This window comes from Rattus rattus, chromosome 1, assembly GCF_011064425.1.
Source record: "Rattus rattus isolate New Zealand chromosome 1, Rrattus_CSIRO_v1, whole genome shotgun sequence".
Lineage (NCBI taxonomy): Eukaryota > Metazoa > Chordata > Mammalia > Rodentia > Muridae > Rattus > Rattus rattus.
Window position 1 is genome coordinate 110,354,834 of NC_046154.1, and position 16,080 is coordinate 110,370,913.

At 41.7% G+C, this 16,080-nt stretch overlaps 1 protein-coding gene across 1 annotated transcript in view; it reads right to left on the reverse strand.

Annotated features, from left to right (window-relative positions):
* The window catches only part of Mdn1 (midasin AAA ATPase 1), a 124,039-nt gene extending 107,959 nt beyond the window's left edge, over positions 1-16,080 (reverse strand). Inside the window, exons 1-8 of the mRNA XM_032904871.1 lie at positions 15,873-16,080; positions 7,627-7,853; positions 4,252-4,476; positions 3,678-3,785; positions 3,411-3,606; positions 1,701-1,943; positions 1,347-1,478; positions 163-266 (exon numbers count right to left, since the gene is read on the reverse strand). Coding sequence (XP_032760762.1) covers positions 163-266; positions 1,347-1,478; positions 1,701-1,943; positions 3,411-3,606; positions 3,678-3,785; positions 4,252-4,476; positions 7,627-7,853; positions 15,873-15,974 — 1,337 coding nt within the window. The 5' untranslated portion in view covers positions 15,975-16,080. The remainder of the gene's footprint in view (positions 1-162; positions 267-1,346; positions 1,479-1,700; positions 1,944-3,410; positions 3,607-3,677; positions 3,786-4,251; positions 4,477-7,626; positions 7,854-15,872) is intronic.

The window sequence follows — 16,080 nt, forward strand, 5'->3', positions numbered from 1 at the left end:
TAAAAAGGACTGATAGAATTTTTATCAAATTGTTTTTAAATCACTGGAATAATGCCATGGTGTGTTTAGATATCAATGACAAGATGTTTCTGTAAAGCATAAATGACTTCAGCAAAGCAAAAACCAAAAGGGATTTGAGAAAGGGAACAGAGTCAGACATACCTCCTGGTTGCAAATAACTGAAATGTAGGAGCTACTTTCAAACAGTCGCCTTGGCCAGGAATCAGAAGTTCTCCATTTTCCAGTAGAGGAATCAACACAGAAACCTAAATCACAAAACCCTACTGATAAAGCCATCGGGACAGGAGTAACAATCAAACAAGCAAACATCATCTGTCTCCGGATGATAGACATATCCTTAAAGGAAACACCATCCAGTTTTCACAGTGCAAACTGGAATCAAATGCATTTGTATTCTATAAGTTGCACTCCAGTATTTACTCAATATTCACTGAGTGCTACTGTGGCCCAGAAATGAGAAGACAGTAGGATGTAAACAGAAATTAGGACTCTTAAATTCAAGGGTCTTACAAGAGATGCAAATGACCCAACAGTATAAGCTTAACACAGAATTCACTGAACCTATTCCAAACATAAAAAGAATCACTAAGTTATAAAGAATGAGCCAGAACCAGCTAGATTTGGTGGGAGAAAAGTGCCTTTCCCACACATAACCATTGTTTGTCTCTCCAGTATGTACAGTTCAATATGCACTAATGTCAACATTTGCCTTACAGAACCTGTAGAGACACCTTAACCTTAGGATATCTTTTTTGGTCATAGTTTAAGGATTTCAGAGGAAACAGATTGCCACTTTACTGCAGAAGTGATCTTTCTAAAAACCAAAACAGGCTACCTTGTGGCATGCTCCTATAATCACTGCAGAGTCAAGAGCAATGTCAATTCGAGATCAATGTGGGCTATATAACAAATTTCACAGCTGTATAATGAAAAGCATCTCAAAAAAACCAAACAAACAAAAACCAAAAAACAAAAAAAAAACAAAAACCAAAAACCAAAAAACAACCCTTTGTAGCCTTATTCTACAGCTGCCACACCTAAAAGTTGATCTCAAAGTCCCCAATGAATCACTAACAGTTCCTACCAGGTACTCAATCACTATATAAAAAAAAAAAAAATAGTACAAAGCATTCAATAAATACTCTATAAAACATAAGACAAGTGAAGAAACCCAAGTTCTCAAGTCAGATTAGGCAGGTAACTATGAATGAGCTTCTTACAATTTATCATGTAAAATTCAAAACACCAAACCATTCGCAGGGACTGTGGACAAAATGTCCTTCAAAGACAAAACTGCAGAGTAAAGGGTTAGCAAGATAACATACCACATCCAAGGGAGCATAGTCAATATCTTCCAGAAGGATCCAGTGACCTTTTGTGGCTGCCTGTGTCAGTGTGCCAGGTTGCCATACAAACTCTCCAGGGACATCTGTACAACGATACATGCCGAGTAGCATCTGTGCAAAGAGGTAAATCAGAGAAATCAAACACCTGAGATAGGAAAGCTATTTCCTTTGAAAAGACATGAAATTTCAACAAGAGAAGGAGGTGTGTGAGGTTTACAAAGCTTGTTCCAAAAGTCAGAAGCAAGGGCAATAACTATGCTCCATTAGCAAAAACATTAGCATGCTGACACACTGCAAACACCGACCCAGCGATACTTGCCGCTTCTTGATTACCTTGCTGTCTGTCTGATCGCCAAGCTGGACTTTGAGAAGCTGAGGAGGTTTTGTTCTACCAGTCACTGCAGCTAAATGTTCAACTAAGGAAGTTTTACCACTTCCTATTGGTCCTTCCAGCAACACGGCATTCTGAGAAGCCACGGCAACAGCTAGCATCTGAAGATTTTTACACACAGACTCAACCAACACAAAGGACTTAAGAGCCAGCTCCTGATCGCGTGAAGAACTCCTGTCACTTGTCTAAGAAGAAAAGTGAGAAATGGAAAAACTATTAAGAGAGCCCTTCCCTCAAAAGACAATCAATTTCTGCAACAACGCTTCTACAGGCCTTACATCATAAAAAGTGTGAGAGCCAAACTCAGAAGGAAAAGCTCTTCATGCTCTAAAAATTATTTTTGTGTAGAGCAAAAATATGAGGTACCCCTTTTATTTTTTAAAAACTCAAATAATTTTATTTTATGTGTATGGGCATTACACACACACACACACACCCCCGTATACCACATGTGTACTTGTTGCCTATGGAGTCCAGAAGAGGCCACGAGATCCTCTAGAACTGGCATCACACACAGCCTTGTGAGCTATCTCCTGCAGATGCTGGAAACTGAACTGCGTAGGGTTCCTCTGGAAGAGCAGTAAATGCTCTTTTGTTTATTTGAGGCAGGGTCTCCCTTTATAACCCTGGTTGACCTCAAGCTCAAAGGCTGCCTCTGCTTCCTGAGTGCTACAACTAAAGGCTACCATACTTGGCCCACTAACTGCTCTTAATAGTGGAGTTATCTCTCCAGACCTAGAACAATTTCTAAATAAATTTAAGTACGTCATCAATCACCAGTGGCCTTTTCTTTAAAATTCCGCTTTCCATATGCTAACATTTTATACTTAAAACTAGCAGTGCAGGGGTTATGACTACAGTTCCAGGATATCAAGCACAAACTCTGACCCCTACGGGCTGCTGCACTCATGTGATGTACAAAACACACACTCAGGCACACACAGCCACCCATAAAAATTTAAAAGAAAATTTGTAAAAACTTTAAAAGATCAACAATGCAGGAGCTAGCAGTCTAGTTGTATGTTTCTTACATGTTAAGCATGCACCTCTTGCACAGATGTAGAAACACACATATTAAAAGAATGCACATCTCAATAGCTGTGAAAATCTGGGCAGAGAGAATACATTATGTTTCAATGCATCTGATGTTTTCAGGTACAGTAAGGACTGCAGTCTTCTGTTTTGTTAAGTGATCCTGGCCTAGCCAACGTATGTGCTTTTATACCAAGTTATAGCCTCAGGCCTTAAGTCTCTTTCACAATCAGCCTTGGTTTACTGTCTTGTTCTTTACTATTCTTGAGGCAGAGCCTTGCTGTATTATTTATGCTGGCCTCAAGAGATCCTCCTGCCTCAGCCTACTAAATAGCTCGGACCACAGTTAGCCTGTGTAATTAGGCACATCTTTACATTTTGCTAAAGATCAAGGCAGCACACAGATGACATTCTATTTCTACTTTCAGATTTAAAGGAGATGAAGAGAGGACCCAGGACAAACTCAGAGGTGAATTTATCTTCATTTCTCACTAAACACTTCTAAAGTGAAACATCACTTTGGCGAACTCAATGTGTATCACGCATGATACCTGGACTCTGACCAAAGAAACTGCACATTCACAGTTCATGGGGCATAGCCCCTAGAGAGGCCACCATACCTGCTGCTCTCCAGGGCTGGAGGATTGCTTAGGTAGTACCACACCACAGACGGCTGCCACACTGGAAGAGAGGTCAGCTGAAACTAGGTGTCCCTGAATGTACTGAGGTTCCTCTCCCTTATGCCAAAGGGAGGCTTCTGGGTTGGCTAAAACCAAGGCCTTCTCCAAATCCTGTAGCTGAGCCTCTTCTAACAACCTAAGAGGAAAAAAATGTCCATGAATTGCCCCAAAAACACACGCAAGGCCTCCAAGTAGGCCCCTACTTACCTCAACCTGAAATGCACTAATTCCTCACTACTGAAAATCTTCCTTAGGAAGGATAACTTGTGCTCTTCATTCATACAGGTCACCAAAGCAAGACAGTTAGCTGTATGCCTGAAGGAAAAAGAAGCATATCACTTCTGACCTCCCGTTGATTAATAAAAGTACTTATCAGTTAAACACTAGAGAATAAAATCTTAACCATTACAACACACACTATGAGATAAAATGTAAAGCAAACACAATGAATTGCTTTCCTGGAACAGGAAAAAGGGTGACACTCCATGTATATGATCTCTTTCTAAAGCAAAACTGGATGAATAAGGAAAGGGGGTAAGACCAAAACAGAACAAGATCTAGGGCTGGAGAAATGGATCAGCAGTTTGGAGCATTGATTGCTCTTCCAGAGGACTGGAGTGCAATTCCAAACACCCACATGACAACTCACAACTGCCCATAACTGCAATTCCGGGATCCAACAAACATACAGACAGCACCCATAAAACCAACAACCATATCTAAAGGTTTTCTTTGTCCTTCCCCACTCCCACCCCAAGTCAGCACAGGCTAAGCCACATACCAGCGCACCAAAGCGTCATGGCTCCTGAGGAGAGGGACACACACACTCCAGTCCCAGAGCTCCCGAAAGACAGGCTGCTTGTGCTGCAGAAATATATGGGCTGCTTCCATTAGGTCCCGGAGCTTCATCCGCCTACGTCCATAGCGCACTGGGTTTGCATCAGAACTCTCAAGGAAGAGTCTCTGAAAAACTGGATAGGTGTCCTTGAAATAGCGCAGGGCAAACCTTCAGGAGGGAAGACAGTATCAATATTCATTAGTTAAACAGCCAAGTGCCCATCTGCACTCAGGGACAAGACTGGACATGAACATCTTCATTGACTGTAGAGGCAGCCAAGTGCTGAGGGACAGGACTGCAGAACTAAATAGAACTTTTGGTACCGTAGAACATGGAGAGAACAATGCTGAAGCAATACAATCCTAAAGATGGCAACCATTTCAGGCTGAGGACCCAGGCCATGGCATGAGATAGCAGTTGAGAATCTGCAAATCACCAAAGGTTTTACCCACAAAAGCAGCACACATTTTGAGTAGTAATTACTTAATGTACTCACTGAACACTTACTGAATTCTCACTATGAGGAACATACTATGTCACTATCTAGAGACAAAAAAACCCATGCACTAATTCTTCCTGACATGCTGCTCAATAAGAGAGAGCCACAAACAGAAACAGAAGAGGAACAAAAGAGAAATGTTCAATTGAATCTAGGGGAGGCAAAACCTGGTGCTTAGGCTACAAATTAAAGCATACAGAGATCTTTACGAGAACACACACATACAGACACAAACACATGCAAATAATTGTTAGTTGCAGATAGAACATGAAGTTCAACATAACAGAAAAAAACTGAGTTCAATAATAAAAACCAATGTAACTAAAAGCTGATTTTCCAAAAACAGTACCAAAATTGCAAACTTCCAGATTTGTGTGGGGGAAGGAGGAGAGAGAGGACTCAAAGAATTAGTATCAGGTGTCATATATTCCTGGAACTTCAGAAGTTAAGGCAAGAAAATCATTAAGTTCAAAGTCAGCAATTTTATAAATAGATTTAAAGGACTAGAGAAGACTAAAGTGTCAGAACACTTACCTAGCATGCACAGGGCCTCAATTTAAATCGCCAGCATCAAAACGCATGAGAAAAAATATACGGAAACTCTTAAAGTGACTGTGTTGACAGCTGCATCAACATGAACTGCTCTTAACCATATATGAACCATGCAGTCATTTTTTAATTGCACGCCCATTAGTACATCAATGTACACAATCGCCAATACGTTCACAACATAAGTATGTGTGAGAAAAGGTTACTAGGGGTTTGAGATTCGTTGCTAACCAAAAACCTGAGACAGAGATGGAAAGATGAAATGAGTCAATTTACAGTTTAAACCAGAGCTGGGGGTGTACTCATTTTCTTGCCTGTAGCATCACAATTTACAGAACTCTCAGTTCTGAAAGACATGACTCCTCTGGCCATCAGGACCCAGGCTATTCATATTCCTAAGCATGGATTTTTAATTATTTAGAGTCCCTATTATACTTTAAACATGCTTTTGGTACCCATTCTGGAATCTTGAAGGATTTGGGGTACTCTCTAATAATAAACTGGTATGGAAATTGCTGAAATATACCTATATGGGTCAGAGCTCAGGGCAGGAGTTTCCACATTAGTGTTAGCTAAGCATGCTTTTCTTTGAACCCGAGGATGGAGAGGGGTGCTGTGTAATGCTGTTTCCTGAACATGACATGGCCATGGCTATCATGAATTCACCTGTACAGCATCAAGCTAAAAGATCAGTCGGCATTCCAATAGGTTGTACTAGTTGAATTCAACAGGTTACAAAAAACAAACAAACGAAAGACAAAAACAGAAGAGGAGGACATGAAGCAGAGAAGGGGATGTACCGGGGCGGCTGACAGGGGTTGGACGGCACACACCTGTAATATTAGCACTAGGACAGTGGAGGCTGGTGGATCTGTGAGTTTGAGGCCAAAACCAAACAAGCACAAAAGATTATAAAATTTGATGCTGGTGGAAAACAGAAAATTAATTCACTAGTTTAATGAATCTCTAACATATTCCTAACACATTTTCTAGAGGTGGGAGTTCCAAGTTGCCACAATTCAATTCTAAGGCCACTTCCTTCTACTTCTCCAATAGCATATAAAAATACAGCCTTTCATTTCTTCTTTCCCTGTGTTAAGTCCAGATGAAAAACCTATCAGGCAGTGTTCAGAATGAAAGCCCTTAGTCTTCTCAACGTAAAAACCTACAAGACACAACCTACTACAAATGAAACCAATCACACATCAGAATCCAGTTCTGCATAGCTACCTACCAATCTGATAGACTATTTTGGGTGGTGAGGAGCAGCACTAGGGATTGCACCCAGGCCATACATGACAGTGTCAAGTTGAGGTACACTCCTAGTCTGACAGTTTCTTCCCTATAAAGACTCTGTTGTTTACCTGTATGCATGGGAATTCTGATGCCTGAGGAGGCCAGAGAGGGTGTCAGATCCCAGAGCTGGAGCTGTATGAAGTGTGGACAACTGATGTTGGTGCTGGGAACTCTAGTCCTCTGCAAGAGCAGCAAGAACTCTTAGCCAGTGAGTCAGCTCCAGTTTCTTCAGAGGCTTAGCTAATTCTCCCTTTCAGTTGCTCCGGGAAGAGTTCTCACCCAACCTCAGATCTACCTCATCCGCACATCTTGCCAGATTCTGATATGACTGGGACATATGGCTGCTTCCTCAAACCTGTCATCACAGCTAAGCCAGGAGTACTGGTACACACCTGTAGTCCTAGCAGTTGGTAGACTGAGACAGGACCAGACTGAGGTCACACGAGATACCCAGTAAAAGCAGGTGAGGAGATGGCTCAAGGGTTAAGTACTTGCCACCAAGCTTGAACACATACATGAATTCAACTCCCAGGAAACACATGGTGGAAGGAGAGAACTGACCCAATCTATTCTCTGACCTCGGTGCCACCCTCTATAAATAAATGACTGTAAAACAACAAAACTTAAAACAACTCCTTCCCCAGCCCCGTAGGACTACAGAAATGGTTCAGTATGTAAGAACACTAGCTGCTCCAGAGGTTCTGAGTTCAATTCCCAGCAACCACATAGTGGATCATGGCCATAAAGGAATCTGATGCCCTGTTCTGACATGACTCCTTAAAAAAAAAAAAAATACATAAATAAAATTAAAAAACAAAACAAAAAACCAGAGGTATTGCTGTATGCTGGAGGCTGGCCACAAGTGCACAAGTCTCTCACCTCAACCTCCCAAGTGCTTTGGTTAGAGCAAGAGCCACCCCACTAGAAAAGAGGTTATCACCTTACAGAGAAATATGGATCAAATTGCTACTCACGGAAGAACATCAGGATGGCTACCAATGAGTTTGCTCATTGATACACTGAGCCGTTCATGCAGATCATGGTTGACTTGGCCTCCAGTTTTAATGGCTTTAGCATTTCTTTCCAGCAAATCCAAAAGGATAGGGCGCAACTGGCGACCAAGCAAAAGGGTATAGTCTTTATCTAGCAGCAACTGTGCCAAGGAATTCAGGATGCACTGACGATCTTGAGGTGTCCACACCTGAGTGAGAGGCAAGACAAATATCTATGCAAACCATATGCTTTAGTAGCAGAAAGATCAGAGCACTAGCTTAGAATCCAAACACTAATTTCTACATTTCTTAAGTGATTTCATGATACAACAAAATATGGTTTTGTTACAAGAAGAGATTAGAGTTTGTTACTGAAAGCTCCAGTCTACTGAGGTTCTACACAAGAAAACCAATGCTTGGGATTCCATTTTCAATGACATGCAACTTCAGCTCAACAGTAAGTGTTGCAGGGCCTCAACATTCGGTGTTCTTGTCTCCTTCGCTCCTCATAAACGAAGACATAATTCTGTGGTTACTTCCAGGCAGGAAGGAGCACATCTTTGAAGAAATACCTATGAAGGCAAGGCCTGGGTATAGCTTAGATACAGCTCGGTTACAGAGTTGGTACCTAGCATGCGGTGGGCTCTGTGTTCAATTCCCACAAACGATGAAGATAAAATTCATTCCTAGAGAGAAAACCAACCTAAAATTTAGCAAAACAGAGCCACTATGAACAACCATACCCAAAGAAATGGAGAGGTAAACAACAAAATTCTAATGAGTGGCCCAGAAAATCCATAAGCATACACAGGACAGTTGAGAAGGGGCGGGGGGGAGGGGGGCTTAGTCAGTTGTTACACTGTTACTATGTACACACAGTTAGCACAACTTACTGTTAGAACTGTAGAACATCACATTAAGTTTCCAAAGAGTTCCCTCTGACTTCGTCCTTCCCAAGTTAGTTTTGGTCATAGTGTTTTATCACAGCAACAGAAACTTCAACTAAGACAGCAAACAGTTTCTACAGCTACCACTCAAAGGGAAGGAACTTAGCCAGGACACAGAGAGGTAACTGCACTTTTTAACTATAGGCAAGTGTTCCTTAGAGATCATTTTAAAGAGGATATGATGTCACACACCTGTGATCCTGGCATTCAGGAGTCTGAGACAGAAGATCTATAGTTTGAGGTCACCCTGGCCTTACAGCTGCACAAGACCCTGAATCAAAAAAGGGATTCCGTTCCACAGATTTTTGTTGGTTAAGCTTTGTTTGGTTTGAGATAGGGTCTTACTATGTATCCCAAGCTGGCCATAAGCTCAAAGCGATCCTAAACTTTCTACCACCCCATCAGCCCTGTGCCACCAAGTAATGTTATCATGCGTATATATAGCAAGCACAGCTTCTGTTGTCGAGGAGTGATGCTCTAAGCTCACTAAATACCGTACTTAGAATAACCTTACCAATTTTATCCAATCTTTTTCTAGTTTTGTATGACAATGGGGCTAATCAAAAGGATACATACATACATGCATGCATGCATACATACATACACACACATGTACATACAAACCTTACAGCACTAAAAAGCTATATATGTAGAGGCCTGCTCAGTGGTAGAGGCCTAGCCTATCATGCATGAGGGTGGGCTTAATTCCTAGTACCAGAAACAAATAAATCATGTATTTCTTTTCAGCCTAGATACATAGGGTATTTAAAAGGATATAAAAGTTGCAATGGTTTGATTAACAAGTTTTTAGTATTTAAATGCTGTAAAAGTATATCCATAAAACACTGTTCTTTACTTTCCATTTTTAAAAAAATTACACGAATTATACAACATTATTCTAAAACAGGATTTATGCTGGATGATTCCATCCATCTTTTAACTAATAAACGCTCTGAGCATGTTTCGGGTAAACTCGAGTATCTGGCAGATTAAGAGTATCATTTTATTTTGATTATTTTCAGCTTACAATGGGAATATCAGATATATCTCATTGTAAGCCCAAAGAGCATGTCCTAGTGATCTTGGATGGACTTAAAGAAAAGCTCTTAAAACAAATCTTTATGAAAAATAAGTTAAACTAATTTTCTAGCACTACTAAAACACTCTAATAAACTGATGGTTTAAAATAACAAACAGTAGTCTCATTTATTTCTGGAGTCTGAAGTCAAGATGGTGGCAGGGACATATCCCAAAAAGTTTACAGGAGCGTCATCAGCCTTCCTCGACTCTCTCCACAGCTTTAGCAGTGGCTAGCAATCCAAGCATTTAAAAGGGGGTAGGGGACTGGAGAGATGGTTCAGTGGGGAAGAAAACTGACTGCTCTTACAGAGGTGTTGAGTTCAATTCCCAGCAACCATATGGTGGCTCACAACCATCTGTAATGGGACCCGATGCCCTCTTCTGGTGTGTCTGAAGTGGACTCATTTCTTAAAAAAAAAAAAGATAAGCACGATGATGCACTCAAATGACACTTAAGGCAGAGGCAAGCAGAACAGATCTCTGTGAGTTCAAGGCCAGCCTGGTTGATTCCAGGTCAGTCTTTCGAGGGTCACCTTACCTCAAAAGAACAACAAAGAAAAATGTCCTACTTCTCTTTCCACATATACACTTGGGAACTGTTACTATTAAAATGAAGTCATCCCATGCTTGAAGCACTGAAAAGTTTTTCAAACTGTTCTGCAATGTCTGAATATCACAATTTGTTAGCAGACTGATCTGCTCAGGTTGAGTGTCCCCTGCCTGCCTGACCCTGGACTGGACACCAGAGCTACAGTCCTCCTTAAGGTGCCTTCACTGTTAGTCTGAAACAAAGTGAGCAATGACAAAGGAGACAAATCCTCCTAGGGCTCCACTGAAAACAACTGCAAACACAGCCCTCCAGACAAACAGAAGAGAACTGAAAGATGTGGCTGTTCACAGGCCTGTAAAGCTTTCAGGGCAAACATGAACTCAAGAGCAACAAGTGACTCAAGTTAATGCTTCCCTGGGCATTCACATGTCCCTATGTTCACAAACAGCACAGTCTGACAGCCAGAAGGAAAATGCCTGCTAGGACAGCATCCCATGACAGGGACTGCCAGCAGTAGGCTGAGATGGAGACATCTCAGAAGCCCGCAGCAGCTTCTTGTTAAAAAGATGGAGTCTGGGACACTGAGAAGCAGGAGACACATCCCTCCAGGGGATCCACGATCTGAAATAAGGGACTGCCTGCAACAGACCAGGAAGGAGACAGCTCAGTAGCTGATGGCAGCTCTTCGTAAAAAATAGTTAGTTCCATATATAGATTTCATTTGTGCCTGACTACTTTTTATGCCTTGGTATGCATAATTATTCTATTCTATCTGACTTTCCTATTTCTTTCTTCTGCTCTGAAGAATTCTGTGAAACTAGATGTTCCTTGATTTAATGATTCTTAAACAAAAACTGTTTAAGGCATAGGGGCACAGCCTTAATGGCCAAGATGGAAACAATGCAGTAATAGCACAATGACAGTTCCAGATTAATGCTTGACTTGCAAGGAAAGTTTGAAAAAAATTACTAGAAAATGAATCAGAGCCAACATTGGGACCCCAAAAAAGGAAAAAGTTAAATGCTGGGACTCTGAGGAGAATCATTGTGTGCAATGTGCAGAAGCAGATGGCTAGGTTAAGTACTGAGTTAAGGGTTAACTTGATTCTTCTGGCCACTGCCTGGCAGCTTTGCCCATGTCATTTATCATTAGCACTTCATAAAAAAATGCAAGTAGCTGACCTCAGAGCTCTGGGCTTGAAGTATAATAAGTTAAAGGTTAAAGTTTAAATAACGATAGATTTGCAATTAGTATTATTTTGGCCACAGGCCTGGGAATAGGACAAGCTTGAAACTTTGGGGAAGAACTGTAATTCTTAATTCTTTGTGGGATGTGGTTATTCTTTATAATTTGATTTGGCAATCATTATACAATGTCTTTTTTCTACCTGCTTTTGGAGTATAAATAAAAGATTGGGGTAAGAAAAAGGCAACAGTGAACATGAGAGAGCGAGAAGAGCAAGTGGAAAGCAAGTGAGGTGCACATGAGGTGTGTGGGAGGTGCATGTGGAAAGAGAGACTGTGAGGTGTGTATGAAGAGTGTGTGTGAGTGAAAGGAGAGTGCCTGTGGTGTGTGTGAGAAGTTCAAGAAAAGGGCAATGTGCAAAGAGAATTCAGTGTGTGCAACCTCAAGCTCTGTGTGTGTGTGTGTGTGTTTGTGTAAGAGAGAGAGAGAGAGAGAGAGAGAGAAAGAGGAGAGTAACTGCCTGTCAGTTTGTACCCGAAAAGTAGTCTGTGTTTAATTATGAGCCTTGCAGATATCCCTGCTTCCAGTTGAGAACTCGATCCTGTGTCGAGGCTGGACACCGACAAGTGCCTTTAGGTGTGTCTCTTTGGGTGAGTACGTTCAGTAGTTAGCTCTAAGCCCTCATGATTTCTAAAGCTCCAGTGAAGGCTTGATGCTCGCAGTAACCTGCTGTGCTCTGCAAACACACCAACTGCAGAATAAAGTTGTTCTCTTTTCCACCTTAAAAGAACCCAGAGAGTCTGTGCATCTGTGTGCATTGTTCTTCTCTTCCATAACCCCAAGTTAGCTTTTGCCACACTCATCACAGCAAGAGGAAAGACAAGCATTCCAAGTAAAAACAATGCAAAGATAAATGAGGGGCACATGCCAGTAGCAGGGGACTGGGGCATGTCAACCTGTGGTCATGTGGTAAACTGCCTATCACGTGCGATCTCTGGATTCAAATAGAATTAAATGAACAAGCAATAACAAATAGAACCAAGTGTGGTAGGACAAGTTTGTAATAGGTACTCTGGATCTGAGGCCTGGCGGGTATTTCAAGTGAAGTCTGGAAAATACAGCAAGACCCTGTCTAAATATGACCATTAATACAAATAATAAGAAAAAATACAAATAATAAGGAGAATACATTAGGGCTGGGGTGCTCAATGGCAGAAAGCTTGCCTACCATAGTGAAGCCAACCCCACAAAAAATGCTAAAATAATAATTACTCCAGTTGCTTGCCAACCAATCAATGCTAGGTGCTGTTGGCATTTTCCTTACCTGTATTTTCTAGTCACCAGAGCAGCTGTATGTACAGCAGTCACCACAGCAAACATTATCCATGGCACTTACAATCCTCCATGCATTTTTTCCTTATACCGACCCATAGATTGGAGACTGTCATCCCCACTTCACAGATTATAAACTGAAGGAAAATGCTGAGGCTAATCTAGGCCAAAAAGATGGGGACCCAGTCTCCAAAAATAAATAAATAAAAGCTACAGCTGACAAGACAGTAGAGGAACCTAAAACTGCGTAGGCCCGAGGTGTTGTTGAAACTGCTGCAAGTTGTACTGTTCTGCTGTGACAGCACTAAGGTTCAACCCTAAAGCACGCTAGGCAGGGACTCCCTCACTGACCCACATTAGCAGCCTGGAGATCCTGCTTATAATTACTATTTACGACTATTCTATTTTAAAGCCACTATATGTATTTAATCAAGAAACAGAGATAGAAGTTAAGTAACTTGTCGGGAGGGGAGTAGTTGTGCATGTTTTTTTAATGCCAGGCAGGAAGATCTCTGTGACCTGTATAAGGGCTCTAGAGAATCAGACACTCTCTTCTGGCCTCCATGTGCACCTGAAATTAACAGGTAGGCACACACGCACATGAATGCATCAGCGTCCTTTCTCTCCCCCTCCCCCCAACACCATACCTTTGAAATTAATAAGAACAAATCTCCAGTTATGTTATGTTCCTGTTCCTATGCTTGGTGTTATATTAAACACTCTGCTCTCTATAAATGTAAATGCAGACAGTGGTCCAAGTAGGGGAGACATCACAGTTGCAGGAACAACGCATGTAGACTTTGAAAAATAAGCCCATGATACTTGCTTGCAATCACAGTGCTTGGAAGAAAGGCAGAATAAAGACGAATTCAAGGTCATCCTTAGATACACAGCAAGTTGGAGGCCATGCTGGACTACATATAATCTTGTCTCAAAACGCAAAATTTTTATAAACATTAATACCAAGGCAAGGCAGGGTGGCACATGCCTTTAATAATCAGCACTCAGGAGGCAGAGGTAGGTGGATCTGTGACTTCTAGACTAACCTAAACTACATAGCAAATTCTAGGCCAGCATGAGATGCTGTCTCAAAAATTAAATGAACTCAGTGGTACAGTATTAGGCCCTGGATTCAATACCCAGAATGATGTACCTACTAACAGTTGGTACCTAGTTCTCGGAATCAGGATATAGCCACTGGATAACAGGATTTAAAAAGAAAAAAGAAAACTCTCCTAAATATTCTTGGTTCAAATATCAAATTCCAGCATGAATTACTCCCATCTGTATTACTCTCTAATAAATTGTTTTTGTTTCCAAAACTAGAAGTGCCTATGAACATGGTAAGATGTATCTGTATGCTCAGCACTGGAACTACCAAATTCAAAACAAAAAGAACTACAGGATAAACGTAACCAGTCCTAATGAAAATATCTAAGTTATTAGCCAACAGGGAAAGAAACAAATCTGCAGGATTCCTGAGACTGTCTAGAATTCAACAAGGTCCCAACTCCAAGTCAAGGAAGCTTTCTAGTCTTGTGGCATTACTATACTATTTTCAGAATTTACAATGCATGGTTCTTACACTGTATGTGTCAGTGTCCCTAAAATATTACCCATCCCCCAATACTCAACACCACACCCAAAACATAAATGTGAATCCCCTTAGGTGCTAAGAGTTGATCCTAGGATGTCCTGTATACTAAGCAAATGCTCTCCCACTACAAGAACTCTAGACTATATAGACTCGAAACAAGACATAATCCAAGAGTCTTCCACAAGGTCAGCTCATCTAAATCAATTATCTCCTTCTTTCACAGAACCCACCAAAAAACAGTTTTCACTCTAGACTGCATATCCATGCAGAGTCCACCTGCAGTAAGTTTGATAAGGGAGCCTCAGGCCAGAAATCCAGAAGATGTAGCCTACTAAGTCTGGCTTTTCACAGTCAATTTAGTATCAGAGACACCTTTTGAGCCAAGCTGGTTTGGAAGCCTGCCTTGAATCCCAGCACTCTGTGGATCTCTGTGAGTTCAGAGGCCAACCTGGTCTACACAGTGAATTCCCAGACATCCAGAGCTACATAATAGAGATGTTGTCTCAAAAGGAAAAACAAAAAGCCTTTTGGCTAAGGGGATAATTCAGTGACAGAATGTAAATTCAACACCGCAGAAAAAATTCTCAAAATTTTCTCAGGTGAATTCTACGATGCTCCAAATGACTCAGGGTCTTTAGTCTACATCAGTGATCCTGAACCTTCCAAATGCTGTAAGCCTTTAATACAGTGCCTCATTTTGTGGTAACTTCAAATCATAAGATTATTTTCATTGCTAACTCATAACTGTAATTGTGCTACTGTTATGAACAGTAAATGTATTCTCCGATGGTCTTAGGTGACCCACAGGTTGAGAACTACTGGATATGATATAGTGATGTTGATTACTAAAACAATCGAGTGTCTATGTACTTAATGCACTCCTGACCAATTAAGTTTTACAAAATTAAAAGCACGTTTTTCTAGACTCAGGTTTACAGACAGAGCTTGTAGGGAAATATAAAAGGAAATTAAAACGCAAAGAGCAAAGTTCCCTAGGAAGGATGCTCAACTCAGGCAGTAATCAATAAAAGCAAGGTTCTTTAAAACTCAAGACCCATTTGTCAAAAAAAAAAAAAAATTCTTTCACCTCCCAATCCCTAATGTTAAACTGTCTTGTTTTGACCTTCAGTTGTTTGTTACCAACCGTCTCCAAAGGAGTTGCGAACCCCCTGGTGTAGAGACCAGATTTTTGTGTCTCCTCAGTGGTACTGAAACGTCCAAAAGAAACATTACTCATGTTAGTCAATGGGCCAAACATCAGGGACAAAGTCGAAAAGAAAAAGAAGCTTTCAAGTAAACGAGGGGTGGGGAAAGGTAAGTGTTGACTGAGGCAAAGCACGTGTCCTGAGGGGTGGGGGTCGTACAGAGGCAGCCTCGCAGAAAAGCCAACTGCTTTTATTCCGGAAGGGCATGCTCTCCACCACCGCCTGAGCGCTGGGCAGGGGGCGAGGAAATGAAAGCTGACCCCTAAAACAAAGGCCCTTTCTCGGGACTCCGCGCTCGCCGACCCGGGCCCGCCTCCTTCACCGGTGCTCACCGACTTGGCCAGGAACCTGTTCAGTTCGCCGCTGCTCTTCTCGTTCTTGGTGGCGATTAGCCGCAGCGGCCCGGCAACCAGGTCCACAGAGAGGTGCTCCATAGTCTCCGGCCGCGGCCACAGGGCTGCGGGGTAACCGCCGAAAACCCACGACCGCAAGGAGACCCCCTAGAGCCGGCAAGCCGACACACACGTGCTGAAGGAGTCC